Genomic DNA, 20,568 nt, shown 5'->3' on the forward strand with positions numbered 1-20,568 from the left:
TACAGTTGACCACCCACTCAACAGACTTCCCTTTTCGTTTAGTGGCCATTAAAACATGCTGCACTAAACGGTCATCACTCCCACAGAGACACTTAATGACTGTGGTAACATCTCCAAATGATGTTCTTCACTGTATGCTTATGTAAGAATGTATTTTCATAGTAAGTTAAGGAGTGAAAAAATAGCTAGAAGCTAATGTACTTCATTATTCATCATTAAAACCCAGCTCTTTACTTAGCCGAATCTGCCTTACGGTGAGGTTGATTTCAAATGGAAAGATGACGGGGGGGAGAGAGAGAGAGAGAGAGAGAGAGAGAGAGAGAGAGAGAGAGAGAGAGAGAGAGAGAGAGAGAGAGAGAGAAAGCAGGTCTTTAAATGGCCCTGCCATCCCATTGGTCCCCTCCGCAGCAGTTCAAACAAGGCTTTAGATGACAAAGACATCTTCCAGTGCGGCAGGTGTTAGTCTCAGAGTCTGCCCCAGGCAAACAGGCACACTCCAACAGGAGAAAATGGAGGGGGGGGGGGGAGAAAAGAGAAAAGTGTTTGCTGGGGAAGAGATAAAGGCACGCCACATGCAGAAGCCAGGGCCAGAAGTGTAGTCATATTGTTCATGCTGCTACTTAGTCAGGTGCTAATTGTCCCCACCGTGCATCATTTTCAATTACCAGCCTGGCCTAAACAGTAGGACACCCCCAAATAAACAGCCTGGTTCCTCTGTCCCCTTCTCTTTGTCAGAGCACTCAGTAAATAAAGCGTGGTTAGTGCTGAATGGAAAAAAAGGAGGGGTGAAGGAAAAACAGCCAGGATGAGTGATCGAGTGAAGGGCAGGTAGGCCGCTGAACGGAAACAAGCTTCCGGTTCGACTCGGGGCTTACCTTCACCATTTACAGTATTTGGACCTTTAAGATATTTTTAATCTACAAGGGAAAAAACAGAGTACATCATGTGAGAGCGCAGTGGACACAGACACACAGACACACAGACACACACACACTGCAGCAGAACACAACACAATGCTGCTGACAAGTCAGCGATCTGAAGGTTGGGATGGTGGGATATTCAGCTTGTGTTGTGCCGAGGTTAGTCGTCACTGGAAGGTTAAAAAAGTCAGACAATGTTAACTGATGGGTGATGAGTTCCAATTCACATATTTGAAAATCAAGACAATTTTGAAATTCAAAGCATGAGTGGTAGGCAATTCACACGGCAACATCAGAAACATTTACCACCAGTGTTACTATTCAACATGGTTAGAGTGATTTAGCAAGATGCTGGGTCTAAGAGGACCACGGGAGCTTTTAAGTGGTTTATCCACGAGAGAGAAACATTGCTTTCTCCCGTGCAGTTATTCATTCAGAAAAAAGTTTAGAGGATGAAAAGACACAACATAATAACAGGACTGAGCAAAGCAGTGCAGGTGTAACACAACAAGGGCAGAGCACTGAGGATAAAGTCTGTATGGCAGATGGACTTGCTCATGCAGGAAGCCATGACGGTGGTCTGAAGCTACAGCGTGAGAGCGGTTGCATTCGGGATCACGGAAGATGAGGCTGTGGAGGATGCTGACTGAAGCCAAAGATGTAAAGAGATGACAGGAGGGGGACTGAGGTTAAATGCCTTACAGGGAAGCTGTGAAACACTGCAGGAGCATTTAGCATGCAGAATCTGCACTTGAATTCAAGCCCTATTGCTTTTGACAAAAGGGTTAAATCAAGCGCCACCCCCAGTTATTTGATGATGTGGGGGTTCACAGTGACCTAAATGAATGAATGGATGGATGCTGGTGGGCTGTGGCTGGGCGTCATGCCTAGTGTGGAGGAAGCAGGCAGAGTCTTACAGTCCAGTTTGGCCCAGGGGTACTCCATGTCCCAAACCATCCCCGGCCAACGCCTGCACGCTGTCATGGAGCATGGATGACATGTTAGTGGCAGCAATGGGAGCCAGAGCAGGATGGACGGACGGACAGGTGGATGGACAGACTTGCGTGTACACACACACACACACGCAGCACACACAGACACACACTCACATGGGAGGGCAGTACAGCATATTTCAGAAGGGTGAGAATGAGGGTCAGTGTCAGCCAGCCATCACTGCTACATTGAAACTATATGCTTGATGGGACAGAGACAGAGGATACAGGATACCAATATGCATTATTTATGTGGCCTTAAGCATTAAATACATCATGCCTATGGTTTTGAAAAGCTACAGCAGCCTTCAGTCTCTGGAGACAGTTGATAAAAACACATGAAGACACAGACAATTGCGGAGGCTGAGAGTAATTATTAAAAGTATATTTGACAACTACATGATTGAGAGAAAATTGATGTGCAACAATTTTGACAATCAAATACACTTACTAGTTCTAGCTTATCAAATGGAAATTTCAATGGTTGGCCTGTATTCTGTGATTGTTAACTGAATGCATTTTGTTTTTGGTCAGAATAATCAATAGCCCCTTTTAGACGGACGATTCCGCCGTAATGGCAGAAAGGCGAGTAAAAATATGCCGCGAACCGGAGCGTTTAGATAGAACTTTGTTTGCGGTGTAACACCGCAACGGTGTCTGCGTTTAGATTGCACCCCAGATTTACGGAACGACTGGGACATCCCACAGGGGGGCCACGGTCTGGTCTATGAACTCGTCGGCGGTGGGACGTATTCAATGAGTGTCGGAAATCTGATTAGATCGATGCATCAAAACAAATACGAAAGCTGAACTTTTGCGCTCATCTCACATATTAACACAACTCTTCAACCGCAAGTGAAGTTGCTGTGCATCATAAACATGTCGATGCGTATCGGCGGCCTCATACGAGCAACTACCGACGTTTTATCTTCTTCGGATCTACGCTTTGAGGTCGTTTCGTTTCGACTCGGTTTGCCTCTGATACGGCTCTGCTACTACCTCAGTTGCCGTCTCAGAGGCGTAGGATCTGTTACGCCTTTCTACCTCGGCAAACGTTTAGATTGATGAAGGGGCGGAATAACAGCGGAATACTCCCGCAACAGAAAGGCAAAGGAAGCTAAAAGGGGCTAGAGATAATAAAAAATTGTAGTTGCACATGGTATGTAAATGTTTTCTTAACTTCTTGATTTTCTTTTAAAATATGTTAAGTAAAATTATAGAGAAACATTTCTGACACTTTAGTGAAGATATATGGTGCTTATATTGAAATAGTCAAACCCAAGATTCTATGTTTCCATGGCTGCACCATAACATTAAATAGAAATATTCGAGGTAAAAGTCAACAGCAGTAAAAGTAACTGTTATAATGGTTAATGTCCATGAGAGTGACTGTCTTACAGTATGTTATAGTATGGAGCAAGTGAGTCCTGGATAAAATAGTGTAGAGACAGACAGACAGACACAGACGTTCACGCGCACAGACACACACACACGCACATTAATCTAATAATCCATTTACAGGCACTGATTCCGGAGAAATACAAATTGCTGTTCAGAATGGGTTTCCGCAGCAGCGAAGGTGACAACAGCCTTACAGACTTCATTATGTTATGGCCTCTCACATTATGCACAGTATATATCCCATGCTGTGAAACATTATTCTCAAACCTGGCTCGCCCCTAGGAAGGAAACCATGGTTGAAATAGTCGACAAAATATGCAAGATTGTTCCTCTCTCTTTTGATTTTACCAGCTACTCTTGTATAGCCCCTTTTAGAGAGATGATTCCGCCGTATTGGTGGAAAGGCGAGTCAAAATTTGCCACGAACTTTCAATTCATTCATTCATTCAATGAGCGTCGGACATCGGATTACCTCGATGCATTTAAAACAACTACGAAGGGTGAACTTTTGCTTGTCTCGCATATTTACACGACTATTCAATCGCAAGTGAAGTTGCTGTGCATCATAAACATGTCGATGCGTATCGGCGGCCTCGTACGAGCAACTACCGCGTTTCATCTGCTCCGGATCTACGCTTTGAGCTCGTTAAATCTGCCAGCGGCATGTCGCCTTGCTAACACGTATTCACTACGTCGCGTCTTTTCCGCCTCGGGTACTTGGAGCGTTTAGATAGCAAGCTGTATCCAGTGGTGTCGCCTCTGAGACTACCTCCGTTGTCGTCTCAGAGCCGTAATATTCTGTTACGCCTTTCCGCTGTGTTTAGACTGACTACTGGGAATAATGGTGGAATACTCCCTTAACGAAAAGGCAGTCTAAAAGGGGCTTATATTTGTATCTATTTTTCCTCTCAGTCCTTCCCTTTAAGCTGGTTTGGTGGTCGGGATGAGAAGAGGTGACAAGAGGTCAGTCTGGAGAGATTTTACACCTCTGCAGGAGAGATGGGCAAACAGTATGGTAATGTGTCGCCTCCCTTCAACAGCCTAAATATCACACCTGCCATCTGCAGTCCTACCCTCTAGAACAGACATATAATTCTCACATGCCAGCATACAAAATCAAAATATTACACACGTATTAAGCCATCCTTAAGAATATATAAGCACTGACAGATTTGAAAATTACAAGACATCTATGGTGTGGCATTGTGGAGCGCTTTCCTTGTCAAAACAGAACGTGTGTCGGGATCCACTAGAGTGGAAAAGTGCAATCCCGTATTGATTTCAGTGCTGTGGCAGATCGATGAGAGCTGGTACAAGTAGGAAGAACAAGATAAGACACGTTTTCCATTCTATTCATCATGGACTGATAAGAGTGCTGTGCTGACATCCGCAAGCTGCTGTTTGTTGGTTGGATCCCCTGTGTTGGTGAATGAGCTCATCAAGACGCATACACACAGACATGCACTCTGTGACCACCATTTAACTAGGCTGCTTATATTCATAGGAAAGTAATTGCATGGAAAGATGCAGTTTGAAACAGGAGGAGACGAACAAAGTAGTGTAAGTGGGGCTTGAGGAAGTGGAGAAAGCGGAGTGTTTGAAGTCAGTCGGATGGCGTGAAGAGCTAGACCCATCGTTTGATATTCATCAGTGAGCGTAGGCGTGGAAGAAGAGTGGAGAGAATGGGGAGTAGAGGAGGCGACTGGGGCAAACGGGTGTGTTGTGGAGGATTGGACAGACTGAGGGCGCACTCACACTACACCAACCGTACCGTGCCCAGACACGATTGAGCCTAATGTCTGGATTGTTTGGCCAGTGCGAGCGCTCCATTCCGTACTTAAGAAACGGTACGCTTCCTTGGCCCTGGCACGCTCGGAAGAGGTGGATTTGAGTACGGTACGGTTCATTAACGCGCACATGCACGGGTAGGCAATGTGGACATGACGTAGGCTTTAATCGATAGGCTGTCCCTCTCATTATCGCTCAGTGTTCAACTCGGATCCCCCCCCCCCCCCTCCACTATCGAGCCGATATAACTGAAAATACTGTTGATGACAGGGTGCAGTCGAATAGTCAAAAAATAACGTCCTAACTCCTATTCCTTGACCTTTGGAGAAAACATCACAGGGTTAAGGAAAGGCGATAGGAGAACTCAAAAGGATTTAGGAAAAGTCGGCCGCGGTGCTCAGAGAATCCGACCGGACTTTCACTAAGCTACGTCATTATAACGCGGCCGCTGATGATTGACAGCTGATAATCTGCACCAGCGATTGATGTGCGTCTGCGCTGGAGAAACTACAGTAATGGACTACAAAAAACGCATCGTCCACTTCTCCACATATTGGTTTTATAAGCAGCTCGTTCACTGACCGGCTTCAGTTCCAGCAGCTCCTCCTTCCTGTTTTACCGTTTGCTGTATTTACATTTCATTTGTGGTTTTAGTTTTGTTTTTGTCAAATTATTTGATTGAAATAAATAAAAATACCATTAAATTATTATCACTGTCCACACACATTTATCAGCGTAATTCCAATTACTATATGTCTGCATGAAAGTAATTGTTAACTATGCAATTGCATATCGTTTGTTTTCATGAACGACCGAGGTGTGCGACACTTTAAATGTTGCTCTCAAAGAATTGTGGGTCGGCGTAATCTCCTTTCCTTTCGTATAGGAAGGTACGTTGCATCCTATGCTAAAGGAGCTCTGACAGGAAGCATGGAGCTCCTTTCCTTTGCATTTAGAGAATCCGAACGGCTCTTATCATGGCGGCCACTTGTTTACTACTTCTTCAGTTAGGAACCTTCCGAAGCAAAATAGACTATTCGACTGCACCCTCTGACTTCTGGTACTTTTATAATAAAAAATGCCGCTGTGTGTTGAGTGTTTACTAGAAATATATGCAGTAGTGACTTGTCAGTAAAGTTTCAGTCATGTTGTCTGTGTTGTTCTCTCTTGTGATGACTTTGAGACGGGGCTTCTTGAAAACAACATCAAGCCATGCATGTGTCGTATTATGACGTGATGATGTACGTACAAGAGGCAATCGGGCGGAGGCCCGTTTGGGCTGGAGCAGTGTGATTGCAAACCAGCTGGGGACCCCCTGTGGGGGGCCCAATCTGTACCGTGCCCAAGCACGTTTGTGCCCCAAGGTCCACTCTGTTGGACTAGTATGAGTGCTCCTTCCCGTCCTTGGTCCTGGCAGGGTTGGAAGAGGTGGGCTTCAGCACGGTACAGTTGCTCAAGCACAGGTACGCAACAGGGACATGACATACTGGCATATAGTTGCAGTAGTGTTGTCAGTGTTGTTCTCCATAGTGATGACTCTGAAGATGGCACTTTTGGGAAAGCCACGCGTGTGTCACATTACGACGTGAGGCTGTATGTACAAGAGGTAACCGTGCCCCCAGTTGGGCCTGGAGGAATGTGAGTGCAGGCTGGCAGGGGACTGGGGAGACGGGACAATCAAGCTTCGGCACGGTACGGGGCAACTAGCCTTAGTGTGAGTGCGCCCTAATTAAAAAAATACAGGAAAAGACGCAAAGAGGGTGAAAGAAGGCACAAGAGGAAAATGATGAGGCAATATTGGGATGTACAGACCGAATGAGAGAGTGGAAAGAACATAAAGGGGAACATAAGTGCACTGTGGTTCATTTCTCACCTGTCCCACTCATTGGATAGCCAGGAGAGGGGGAGAAGACCTGTGAGGCAAAGTCTTCGAAGGTCATGACCTCTCTGTGGTTCTGAACAATGGCCTCCAGGTAGAGCGCCCGCTCCTCATAGCTAGTCAGCTCTTGTCAAGGCACAAATCATGATGGCATGTTGAAGAAGAGAAACACCTAAAACTCACAAAATAATCACATTTCAGGATTTCTTCAAAACAACCATCAGTACATAGCACAACTTGTCAGTTCATAGCCAAAGCTAAAAATACATTTGTTGTAAGTGCCACACTACTTGAGAGATGTGCTGTGAGAGCGAGAGGCAGTGTAGCTCCACCATTAGCAAGCCAGCCAGAAGATGGAACAATCATCAAGCTACACAAGCCCAATGAGAGTATCCAAAATAAACAAAGCTACAAAAAGAAAGAAAGAATACATCACTACTGGCGTGATACTGCAGCTGCAACCCCCCCAATAGAACCATGCTGGGCAGCATGTCTAGGACCACCCTCCCTGATGTGCTGCCTACCACTTCTCTATGCCATCAGGGGGAAAATTGGAGCCATTTGAATTTCAGAGTGACAAGCAGTGATTGCAGCCACCATGCAGGATGGATAGCCGGATTTGAAATGAAAAGGCTCAAATTAATAAATAAATAAGCCTGAAAAATGGATGCTGGGTGAGGGTGGAACACATTCTGATGGCCATTATCATAACATTATCATACATATATCATGCTACGTCTGTTGTGGAATGGAAGCAAGTGCTGGATAAAATATGGTGCAGGCAACTATTGGAGTGAAAAGGTCTGTTTGATGGCACTTTTGACATTTAAAAGTGTGTTTGCATGTTTGACAATGAGTCTAGTTATTCCCGTGGCTGTCTGTTGTGACCATGTTTCTTTGATAGACGACACCTAACAAATTGCTTGACAAACAAGCATTCTCACTCACTCTCTCGCACAAACCCCCCCCCCCCCCTATCTAATTTCGACTGCCAGGGTGGAGTGGCACTGGGCTGCTGCTGTAGCCAAGGCTGAACCAGGCTGAGGTAGATAGGCTGGACTGGGCCGAGAGGCTCTGGTCTGGGTTAGATAGATAGGACGAGACAGTGACTGGGCAGGGGGCCTGCTGTGGGCACATGCCGCCACAGCAGGGGCCAAAGCAGCCATGACCAATGGCTTTGAAGGAACCGTGGCAAAGCTTGGGTGACAGGCACCTGAGCCGGGAGGCACCAGAGAGTAGGATGGCCAATCTGCTCACAAGGACAGACTGGACGGAGACTAAGACAAAGGATAGGATAACAGAGGAAGACGGAACAGAATGGGTTTGTGTTCATGTATAACTGCTCATAATGTTCGGTTGGACAAACCCTATGAACCAAATGATGACAGTCTTGAAAGTCTAATCTAGCTTATTTACAGTTCATGTCTTTCAAACAGCAAAAACCTGAATAGCATTATTTAACAATGGATGGTAAAAGTTGGACTCAAATACTAGTGAAGGGAGGTTAAAAATAACAGAAACTTGCTGTGGGGGGCATATTGTTGCAAATTACATTCTTGGATAAACACAAGATGTGGATGTCAGGACAGAATATCAAGACATCCCTTCTTGAAAGCTCATAGTAGTAAAAGAGGATTTGAAAGAAAAGTGCATTTAAGAGAAACAGAGCAGCATGGCTTCAAGCATGTAAAAGCACTTCCCACTTGCTTCCCTATCTGTCTTCCAGTCATAGCCAGACATGCAACGTCACTGGTTTCTGTCAATTGCTGGAAACAGTGTTGGAAAAAGAATGGGCATCCCAGTCTCTGCTGCCATGGTAACTTGGGTCACAGCTTTGTGCAGTGGGTCATATCCAGGCTTTTATGGATGACAGACAGTGAATGGATGTTTGTAAAAGAACAAAATGTGTCCAGATAGGTTATGAGTGGAAGACAAAATATAGTAGAAGGAAAGACTTAATGAAAAGAAATTAGTGGTAAGAAGGAAGCCGAGAAATGACAGGCCAATGTGGACAAGGAGAGAGAGAGAAACTCGGCACGGCATGGGTCAACAGAGCCATATGGCTGTCCATTATCAGAGATGCAGATGACTGGAGTCCTGTTATTGAGATCCCTAAAGCAAATATTGACTCCAGCTGGAGCAGACGCTCTCTCTGACTCTGACACACGCCTCTCCTCCACTACTATAAGTTAGACAAATGGATTATAGTGGGTGAGAAAGAAAAACTTCAAAGAATAAAATGAAGGGAGATAGTGTAGAATTATCAAGAGACAAGAGAAAATATATGACAGGCTGCCACGGAGAAAGACAGGCGGTGAGGGAGGGAGACTAATAAAAGGTATTTTGGAGATGAGTGAAAGCGAGAGCCGTAATCCGCTCACTTAAGTAAATGTACGATGCTATCTGTGGGTAAAAAAAATTGCTGCACAGAAATCAGACCTGATGCACAGTGAGGGGTAATCTTCCCATCTCTCTCTCTCACACTCCCTCCGCTTTCTGCTTGTCTCTAATTACTAAGCCATGGGAACAGCTTGTTCCCCTGCATATGCACAGATGCGGCTACCTCCATGCAGTAAGTTAATCAATGGACACATCCAGAACCGCAGGGACTATGTCCATGTCATGGACACCAAACCCACCGACTCTGACCTACTTTTGGGGAAATGTTAAAGAAATAATGTGCGTTTTATGAAATTAATTCTGATGGACATTATTACTGTATCAAAAAGCACAATATTTTGTGCTATAAAAAATTCTCAAGGTGAAATGTATGAAAAGGAAAATGCAGACAGGTCTACATTTCCACAGATGGACCGTAACTCAAGTCACATGTGACATAACTGTCATTTACAGCAGAAGTGGGAGGACAAGCGATACAAACCGGTATGTGGCATCACTTTGGGAAATTCCAAGCAACCCCTATGTTCCAAGCTGCTGCATTCCTATTAAGAAGAAGAGAGGGAAACCAAGGCCTATGGAGTGTGGCAAAAAAATCTCCCAGTTCTGAGTTAATGTGAAACAATTTTAGTTAGTGGACTGAAGTCTACAGACATGGAGGTTGTGGTTAAGACATATGAGGGAGGGAATATTAGGTATAAAGAGAAATTTGTTTGCCCTCCCTTTCTTGGTGACAAAGCCAGTGACATATTGTTTGCATGTGATGTGTTTTAAGTGTAGGTTTGTATCGAAAACACACACTATCACACAAACACACAGGTCAACTATTCACAAACCAAATGCAGCTTACATGCAAAAAATGAATGGTGTTTTGTGGCTGAGCAATCACCACCAGAGACAGAACCCAACAACATGAAAACTGTGAAATCATATACGTGCATGTCTATGCGAGTCAACCTGCGTGTACATGCATATGTATCTGTGGGTGTGTGCACATACGTATGTATACATATGCATGCGTGCTGTCCAGATGGCGGGGGTGGGGGGGTGCTCTGGGGGAATGGTGGGGGTCAAGTATCTTTGTGGATCAAAGCCAAGGTCAGGGCAGCTGCAGTGGCCCATGTTCAAGGTGAATGGAGGCCTCAGATGGCTCTTCATTAGCAGGCTGCTCTGTCCCTGCTGGACCCCATCGCCAACCGCCACCAACCCTCACCATCATCTCTCGCCTTTTCTCTTTGCGTCCACAGGGACCTGTACTGAAAACGCCTGTCCACCGGGATCAATTTTGTGCCATGTGTAACCCCGCCCACATACGTACACATGCTCGCACATGGGTGTTTGTGCGCAAGGAGCCACAGCGCACACACTGTTCCCCAAAGAGCCTATGTTGACCTCTGATCTGGTGTTTCTCTGGAGAGCAGCATCCTGACCATCCAGCCTCTCTTTGTGTTCCTCAGTGCTGTTCATGGCTTCAGAAGGTCTGCCTTACTCTAAACCCAACATGCATATTCAGTGTTTTGTATGTTTGTATGTTTTGTAAGTGGATGTATTTTAAAACATTAGGTGTTAAAATCAGTTTAAAACCTGCAGCGTTAATTCAACATCTACGTTTACAAGTGCTAGCAGTCTTCTTATCCACATTTTACTGGAGCATTGCAACACTTCTTAATGCGAAACTGCTACCAACTATATCAATAAAAAATGTATGATCCACCAGCAGGACTGTTTATCGCTTCTGTATGTTTGCTATAGGACTACATCATGATAGGTTTAAACATCAAGTCCACCTACATTCAGTTAGAATTACTGACATACACCTGTTCCCACAGTGCACTGAGAGAACCCCAGGACATGAAATTCAAAGAGCTTCAGGCAAACACAGATTCTGGAGAAGGAAGTATTATAAGTGAAATAGCTGAATAAGAACTGAAGGTAGCCCAGGAGCCAAGTATAGACAGTCTTTGAAAAGCAATATGTTCTGAACCATCCAGATTCATCCTCAAGCGCACAATGTGGCCAATCTCAGGAAATGTCATAGAGGTCTTGGTGAGGACACGACGGAACCCAATGATCAATGTGTGCCCATCTGGGAGTTTGCCAAATGGAATTTCAGCTATTCTGAGAGCATGATGGTATAAAAAAAGATTTGGTCTATATGCCGCGTAAACATCAGTGCAATATGGTGAAGACAAGATAAGGAATACCATCAACACAGCGAGTTGCATTGGTTGCAGCATCATGCCTTAGGGATGGCAGCAGGAGGACTGGGCGACTGGTCAAGACTAGAGTGGGTTCAGGCCAAGTGTCCAAACCCTGGAAACTGGAACCCTGTTTTTGGCTTTGAGTGTAGAACCCCCCCCCCCCCCCACACACACACACACACAAAAAAAAAAACTCCACTAAAAAATGATTTAACAGGGAAGACAAATGGAGTGACAGAAGACAATAGAGAACGATTGTAAACATACAAAATAATTGATAGTATTCTCGGTGACAAAGTAATCGAGACTGAGAAGGATAACGGTAACAGATACGAGGCCGAAGTCATCAAAGAATAAGCAACTAACATATAGATTTAGGGCACACTCAGACTAGGGCCATTTGATCCGTTCTCTGCCTCGGCATGATTGTCCGCCCTCCCATGTCCCCACGCCGGTTTGCACCGATACTGCTCAAAGCCCAACCGGGCCTCGGCCCGATTGCCTCAGCTTCATACGTCATCGCGTCTTAATACAATACATGCATGGCTTTACGTAGTTTCCAATAAGCGCCTTCTCAAAGTCATCACAATAGAGAGTAACACAGAGAACATGACTGCAACTTTACTAACAAGTCTGCACATATTTCTACTAAACACTCGACCTCTGCATCAGAGCATGTGAGCAGAAGAGGCACAAGCGGCATTTTTATTATAAAAGGATGGAGCACTACGTCTTGATCCGGTTCTGCTCCGGTACCACTGACACCACGAGTCTGAAGCCCAAGCCTGACCCAGAATCCTGCTGGGTTTTCAACAGTACAGTCATCAACAGTATTTTCAGTCATAAATCGGCTTGATAATGGGGGGCAACCTGAGCTGAACTCTGATAATGAGAGGCCTATTGATTAAAGCCACGTCATGTCCACGGTGTGCTCATGCATGAACCATTTTTTGCTTAAGAACAGCACTCACACTAGTCAAACAAGTGTGAGTGCCCCCTTAAAGGGCTCAACAGTCACACTGTCACATGGCAATCCGCCATTGTTAATGTCTTCGATAACAATATTCAGCATTTAACATGCAAATCAAGACTGCAGTACAGTTTAGAAGCCCTTTTCTAAGAATGAGAATTCCGACTAAGTCTGACACATACTTTTATCAAGTAAAAAAATGAAACACACCTTTACCCAAGGAAGACACTGTAATAAATCTGGATATACGCTATGTTTACATACTCAGAAAGAGAACATGTGACTGAGCATCACACTTTATGATTCTGGGAGTTTAACTTGAAGAACACCAAGACTTGTAAAACAATGTTTGCCACTATGTTTCTTGGGCCTCCACCATCGCAGCCAAGGTTAATCCTGTTTGTAGAAGCGCTGGTAGTAAAAGGGGCTCTTGTAGTGAAGAGGGACAGTTTAGAGATGAGGTGGAGGGTGCCTCGAGGTGCTTGACCCCCTCCTCTCTTAGCCCCGCAACTGCCCATTAACCTGGGCCAATCAGCTTGACCTTGGTGAAGAGAGGAGCTCAGGAGTAGCTCACATCGCCATTGACTCCCAGCAGTCACATAATTGCCTGTTGAGAGGAAAGGTGGGGGTGGCGGTGTGCTTGGTAGTGCCGGGGTGCCAGTTTAGCAGGGTAAAAAAAAAAAGCAGATGTGGTCATTATTTTTTTTTGGTTGCAAAGCATAGAGCCTCACATCCTCATACGACATGCACACTCATAGAAAAATAAAAAGAAGTGGGGAAAATGTCAGATTTGAGAAAAAGATTGGTGGCAAAGACAGGCTAGACACACCTTTAAATGACTTGCATACAGGCGGTTGTTGCCAGTCATTACGCTGGCTACCATACGAGGTAATGAATGCACACATGAACATGTTGAAAATAACAAGGGGATCACAGTGCCATCTCCAGGAGGCATCGGTATGGAGAAATGGATTTGACTACATATGGATGAACTGTTACGCATTATGGAAAAGGAGATAAGTGGCAGAAAAATGGCTGGGAAATGTAAAGAGGGGATACACGGAGAAATGGATTGGCCGAGACATTAAACAAAGGGATTTAACTATGGTGAAAGAAGGTGGAGATGGAAGAGTGAGGGGGGAAGATGGAAAAGAGGAAGGGGAGAAAGATGGAGAAAGCCGAACAGGTGTTGATTGGAGAGAGGCCAGGCCCTGAGTGCCAGCGGTACCTGTTGTCACAGCGATGGCTGAGGTGTGAAGCTCGTCTCAGCAGAGGCCCTCAGAGGTGTGAGGTGATTATGGGGAAAAGGGGAGGGAGACAGACATTAGATGGAGAGGCACAGAGAGAAAAAAAGATAGGGACAGAGAGACTGAATGTGGCAATAAAGCTGGCTGCTGGAATAATGGTAGAGTGGGAAGGAACAACAGATTGAGATGGATAAAGTGAGAGTGTGTATGACAGAAACTAGTCAGTGGGGTGATTTTATAGTGTGCATGTGTGACCCAATCCCATTTTATATGGGAGCTACTCAAACCTTGGTGTCTCATTAAACAGCTTTTTGCTGTAGACACAGCAGCAGGACAGAAAATGTCTGAATGTGTCACAGATGATTATGATGAGTTCAGGTGTTTGTGTGTCCATTTTCCGGATGTGCATAGACATACACAAGATCAGATGCTCAAGAGGAATACCTGGTTTCAGAAGAGTTTTAACAAGGACCCTAATTAGGAGTGGGTCCGGGAAACTGTTACTCGGGAGTCCCAAAGGAGTGGGGTCAAACAGTAAGCCCAGGTTAATGACACCTCCTGAGGGGTGAGTTTGCCCACAGCGGGAGCTTTCTCAGCTCCAACCCCAACACCTCTCTACCGTCCATCTGGCATTCAGACAGCAGGATGGGAAGTTATAGCTATGACATCACTCCTAACCCGTGACATCATCACTGCCCATCAGTGATTTCACACAGGTTTGCCACAGCTGCAGACAAAATCTGATGTCTGCTAGCTGGCATGACCAGGTTATTTATGAGCTGACTGGAGGAAGTAGTCACCCCTTTTCTCAAGTCTCTGACAGCCCACCATTCCTCTGGGGGACACTAAAAATCGATTTCGGCTCTGCAACAAATCATAAGACCAGCACCTACACCAAAGTCAATGTTGACCCCTAAACTATGTTAGGACAGATTGTTAGGGGTTCACAGAATATAAATGATAAAGCAACATGTTATCCTCACACCACAGAGGAACAGGACAGCTCAGGATGCATGGTGACATCATAATTTGTTGTAGCGTGGTTTGTTCTACACAACATGACTGCCATCAAAGCCGACAAGCCTAAGGCTTGTGTATTCAGATGAACTCAGTCTGTAACCAATCTCCTTTTCAAAGGACTCTGGTCTCCATTGATGAGTCCTAACGCAGCAGCCTTAGATGTGAAACACAATGGATCGACAAGATTAATCAAACACAGGCCCATTACAGCCAGACAGTCACACAGACCCCCACCATGCATTAACAGAAAGTCATAATAAGATGAGCAAAAGCTCATAGGGATGAAGATTAACAGATACAGTTCTGCGACTGGCTGGGTGAGAGTTCTCTCTGAAGGTCTCCTTTGTCAGTGACGATGGCCAGAGTGACATGAATGCCTCAGCCATCTGGAAACATTATTAGGTCAGGACAAAGGTGTGCATCTTATGAGTTATCTGAGGTGAATATTCATCACATGTATTTCCCTCCAGTTTCTGATATTTGAATTGTTCAGAATCCAGACGGGGGACAACAGCATCTATCTGATCTCAATTTGAACTTCTAATAAAAAGTCAAAGATGCAACAGGGAAGGGCACACTGGACCAAGACGATTGAAATCCATCCGATTACATATGAGGCATTTCACCGCTTCTTTCTTCAACTTTAAGATGACATTTCTAGCGTGATAATCATCATCTATCTTCAGACTAAAACTCTGCACACCTATACCCGCCTCAAAGCATGGAAGCAATCAAAGTACCCTGATGCTTTATAATGTATTTGACACATCTATAAAACCACTTTGAGAGTTAATGAAGAGTGTGCCAACTTTGAGTCATACCAGGCTCTGATTTTAACCCTACAATAACACTGTTCAGACAAGCACTAATGAAATATTAAAGCAAAATGAACAGAGGCTTTTGCAATTTTAATGATGCTTGTGGCATGTGCAGCAGAATAACTGTGATGCCTTAACACCAAGCACCCCTGTCTGCCTCCCCCAAGACATGCTGCATATGAAGTCTCTTGTTCCTCCATTGCCCCCTCTGTGAAAGGTTCATCGGGCCAATTAGGCTGCTTGGTCTTATGCAAAATGCCAGGCATTTAGCAGGGATGATAATGATTAGAGCCGGGTTACATATGATCACAGCTGTGGTGAATAGCACAGAACAGAGAGGGTTATTTACTGGGGCCAAGAGTGATTTAATTTGCCCTCATGTTTGTGTTTTGGACATAATCAATCAATTCTAATGATAACAATAATATATGACCGTCAAATTTCAAATGAAGACACCAGTCAGGCAAAGTTGTTGATATTTTGTCAAAATTATGTTGTTAATGAAGGATGTTGCTTTTGAGGATATGGATAGAATGAAAATATTTTTGTTGGAAGGAAATTCGATTTTACGAAGTTTCTTTTCCACACAGTGAGCACTCTCAAATCTCTAAATATATGTCTAGCATCCTTCCCAGTCTGGTAGCAGGGTTGTAGAAGTGTATGTCTGAAATTAATTGCTTTTGCGGGTGAGGGTTTGGGTGGCAGCCAAGATTGGGGTTGGGGCCCAGCCTTCTACCTGCTGCATTTGTAATAGATGAGCACGATGGCGAAGGGAGATGTATATATGTATGCACACAGAGAGACACACAAACAAAAAAACCTTGGGCAAAAAAAGAAAATGGACTTCTGTGTTGGCAACAGCTTTTTCCTAATCCTCGCCCCTGGGCTATATTGTGCAGTCAAGCAGGCCATTACATGGCAACAATTAGGGGGGCTGGAGCCCAACACCTGGCCGTCTCCTATTCTGGCCCTTCAGTGGCAGCTGACTGTACAGTTTCAGAGCCAGGTGGCCCTCCTTCAATGACATTAGCTAGTCACTCCAGGGTTAATCACAAGCCTACCATCATGCAGTGGGCATGCATAGAGGTCCATTCAGAATGGAAGCTTTTATAGGGGGAAAGGGATGATGGAGACAATGTTGTTATACAAACTTGTTCAACTGAAGATCTCAGAGAGCCCAGATAATCATGAACTTGAGGGAGATGTTAGAGCCTTTTGGATTTGTGGCCTAAGTTCAGTGCACCGCCTTGAGTGGCAGCAAGGCGCACGCAGCACATAAACTGTGCATCCTGCAGATTATAATGGACCTTTTCATGGGTGGACAAAAACAGATGGAGGAGCGGGAAGTGGTATACGTCCATGCAGACGGGTTATGATGTGGGGGGAGGGAAACTGGATTTCGTCAAAGTCGGCAGATAAAAAAAACAAGTGGGTGTAGCTGGAGTGGCCCCGGCTATATCTGCCTGCACAAAGCCCCATTCCGAAGCCCCCTGGCTTCGAGATCTGAGGGTAAATAACACTCATTTGAATAACAAAAGCTATAGATTTGTACCCAAATCAGCTAGAGTCTCATCAATAGTAATTACAGGCTATACATAACTAATGAAGATGTGTTCACTACATTAAACAAAAGGTACTGAGAGCTGTTGTCCATCTAAACATACAGTGTTGGATAAGTGGATGTCTGCAGCACAAAGCTTTTCTTAAATTTCATTACCATTATAATCATATAATCCTAATTTGAATGTAATACAGTATGAAAAAGATGCATTTGTTATTAAGATAAAGGGATCCCACTATTACAATGTGTTGACTTGTGTATGCAACCAACAATACTTTGTCTTTGTTCGACATCAAACTCAATATTATTACAGCCGGAGAGCCGCAGGAAGATTTGACCAATATTTCTCGGTGCTTGTATTTCAGCCACATCGAACCACTTGACAATGAAACACAGACTATCAGTATTAACACATCAAAAGATGCTTTCGGTAAGAAGAGGCAGACAATGCACAGTGGTGCATACTTAAATGTTTTGTTTTTGTTATTGCTTTGTTCACCGTGCCTTGTGTGTCATTGCAGAAAATTCCATTTAGTGCAAAAATGCAAATGCTGCGAGGCATAAGGACATCCTCTAAAAGAGAACAATGGCCACAGGCCAGTGGAGGAGCAGACACTGCCTTTGAACCATTTAAAGAGGCATTAATGTGCAACTTATAAATAATCAACTAAATGCCTTCTTAAAACAGGCAATTAAGTCTGTGACATTAAAAGCAATGCAGTCTATGTAAAAAGAAGAAGAGCAATCCAAGTAGCCGAAGAAAAAAAAAGAAAAAGAAAATGTTATGGCCATTTAGGGACAAAGAAATCCCATAAAGTCACAAGGTGTCCTCACCGGAGTCCCCAAAAAGGCCACATCAGAGAGCAAGAGATTCCAGCGGCGAACGATGATTGACATTTCACTGACATTTCCCAGAAGCATTCAATGCAGGGCTGTCTCAAGACGGCAACAGAAATGTCTATGAATGTGCTTGCATGTGACACAGGCGTTAAGGGATGCGGGTTCTTTCAGGGGACGCCGCAGCTCTAGGGCCAGTGATGAGGAGCCTGGATCCTGGGAGATTGAATGGTAATCACTGGAGCACAGATAATGGATGATTGAAGGCTCTTTCTACGCCGCTGTTGGATTTCAATATCAGAGAGGCCCTAGAATTGGGATTCTTATCAGGGGCGGCGTGTCAAACAAAGGAGAGCTGAGCGTGAAATATGGGGTCCAACTCAGGCACACGACCATGGCGATTAGCACAAGGATAAAAAAGGCCGCACAAACAAAAGAGGGCAGCTTTAGCCGGACAAAGGGCTGTCCACTGCCTTGTAACAAGAGACACGGAAGGAAGAAGGGACATAAAGGAAGGGAGAGAGTACTTGGTGGTAAAAGGAGGACAGGACAAGAGTTGCGCTGAGATGGCTGAAAGATGAATAGTGACAGACTCAACTGTTAAAGAGTGTTCCAGATTCCCTGCTTCTGAAGAGGAATAATGGACCAGCAGGGATGAAATGCAATATACCCCACCTCAAAGCCATTCATACACATCCAAACAAACACACATTATCATTCATGTACACACACACACACGCACACACACACACACACACACACACACACGCACACACGCACACACACACATACACAGGCATGCAAGCACGAGGCTTCAAATCTCTGCCAATCCCATCAAAACAACCAAAAAAAAAAACTAAATTATTCCCATTTATCCCTGGATTCCAAGCGCTACAGCTTGCCAGGAAAGCTCATTAACCCTCCCTTCAAGAACCCTGAGACAAAAGAGGGGAAAACAAAACATAACTAGTCAATGAAAACGCACCCATTGAGGAGGGGGGTGAGGGTGGAGGGTGGAAGGGGGGGGGGGACAAGAACATGCATCCAGTTGGATAACCTGAGAGGGCTAACAGCTTTTGCTTTAGTGTTGTGCTGGCTGGCAACGGGGCGGAGAAAGAAAGTTCATTAATTAAACAGGGCTAGGGGGAACAGATGGAATGGCTAGCTGGATGCTTATCACTTAAAGCAGACAGACAGGTTTTTACACCCATGCTAGAAGCTGCACCACTGCACATCAATCACAATGAACATGTCTTCTTAACGGAAATGCAGTTGGTGCTGGTCCAGTGGTGACACTGGGGTCAGGGCATTGTGGCGGATGGACAGAGACCACTGACCTATTAGAAATGAGAGTCATTATAGCAATTTCATTTTTGTGGATATTTAGCGGGGGCATGTGTGAGGTTTAGAACAGATTTCCAAGTGTATGGTCTTGGGTGTTGAATCCCAAACCTACAGAGCCAGCCATTCCTTTGCATATTAGTAACCAGTTTGTGATGATTAATCACCGTTGGGCCTACATGTTATTGAGACTGTTCTTGATAACACAGCAAAAATGAATTAGTTAATAAATGTATCACATTTAAAATAAAACATATATCATAAGGGTGATATACATAAAACCAATTCTGTGTATTTAGTTTTGTTGCCTGCTTTCTCAACTTGAAATACAAGTTTGTGTCAGTAGAAAATCACTCAATCGCTTGTAATTTCTATAACTGATAACATGTTTTTCCATTTATATGTTTAATGACTGACATTAAGAAATGACCACAAAATCACCTCAACTTGAAATTTCTAGAAGATGAATACTTTTGTTTACATGTAAGCAATGAAACAAAACAACATCTGTATTAAGATTTCAATTTGATATAAGCGGACATTCTACATGAGTAAGCAATAGGTTATATTATAATAGGTTGTATTCAAATGCATAAAATACTCATATTCCCTCAAATGGATATAGGCCAAGCAGTTGTCAATACATTACATTACAGTACATGAAATAATGTACACAATTGTGATAGTCTTGTTTATGTAATGGTTTGCTGATACCCATACCTTGAGTGGGACAGGGAAGACGACGTCACACAAAACTGTCAGGCTTGCTGGCTTTCACTTTGCCACTCACAAACACACAGACGTTGGACATGAATGCATCACAGACGGAGACGGGGGGGGGGGGTTGATGTATTTGGGGTTACACTATGCTCTACAGCTTCTACTAGTGCTAGTTGAAAGCACAGTTAAAAAATACATTATTCTAAAAAATTATTGTATAAAAATGGGGTTATATAAGTAGCTGTAAGCTCTCTGACACCATAAAATGGTTCATTGAAAGAGTATAACCATAGATAACACAAATGTGGGAAAAGTTGAATGAATCCAGCTCAAATTACACTTCAAAAGGAATACTTCTATTATTTTGGCAAACCTTATTTCCGAAAAAGGTTGCAGTTTGACCCAAACAGGACACATGGTGCCACAAATGCATAGACCATCCAAACACACAAAGCAATATAGTTTAGTAATACCGG

General features: G+C 44.2%; 1 protein-coding gene across 3 annotated transcripts in view; it reads right to left on the reverse strand.

Annotated features, from left to right (window-relative positions):
- The window catches only part of ralgapa2 (Ral GTPase activating protein catalytic subunit alpha 2), a 98,425-nt gene that overhangs the window by 4,053 nt on the left and 73,804 nt on the right, over window positions 1-20,568 (reverse strand). For 2 of the 3 annotated variants that reach the window (XM_084014021.1, XM_084014020.1), the window contains 2 exons: window positions 6,975-7,096; window positions 1,838-1,897 (listed from right to left, as the gene is read on the reverse strand). In XM_084014021.1, coding sequence (XP_083870147.1) covers window positions 1,838-1,897; window positions 6,975-7,096 — 182 coding nt within the window. The remainder of the gene's footprint in view (window positions 1-1,837; window positions 1,898-6,974; window positions 7,097-20,568) is intronic. The other variant, XM_084014022.1, reaches the window with a different exon arrangement.

This window comes from Eutrigla gurnardus (assembly GCF_963514095.1).
Source record: "Eutrigla gurnardus genome assembly, chromosome: 7".
In the NCBI taxonomy this organism is placed as follows: domain Eukaryota; kingdom Metazoa; phylum Chordata; class Actinopteri; order Perciformes; family Triglidae; genus Eutrigla; species Eutrigla gurnardus.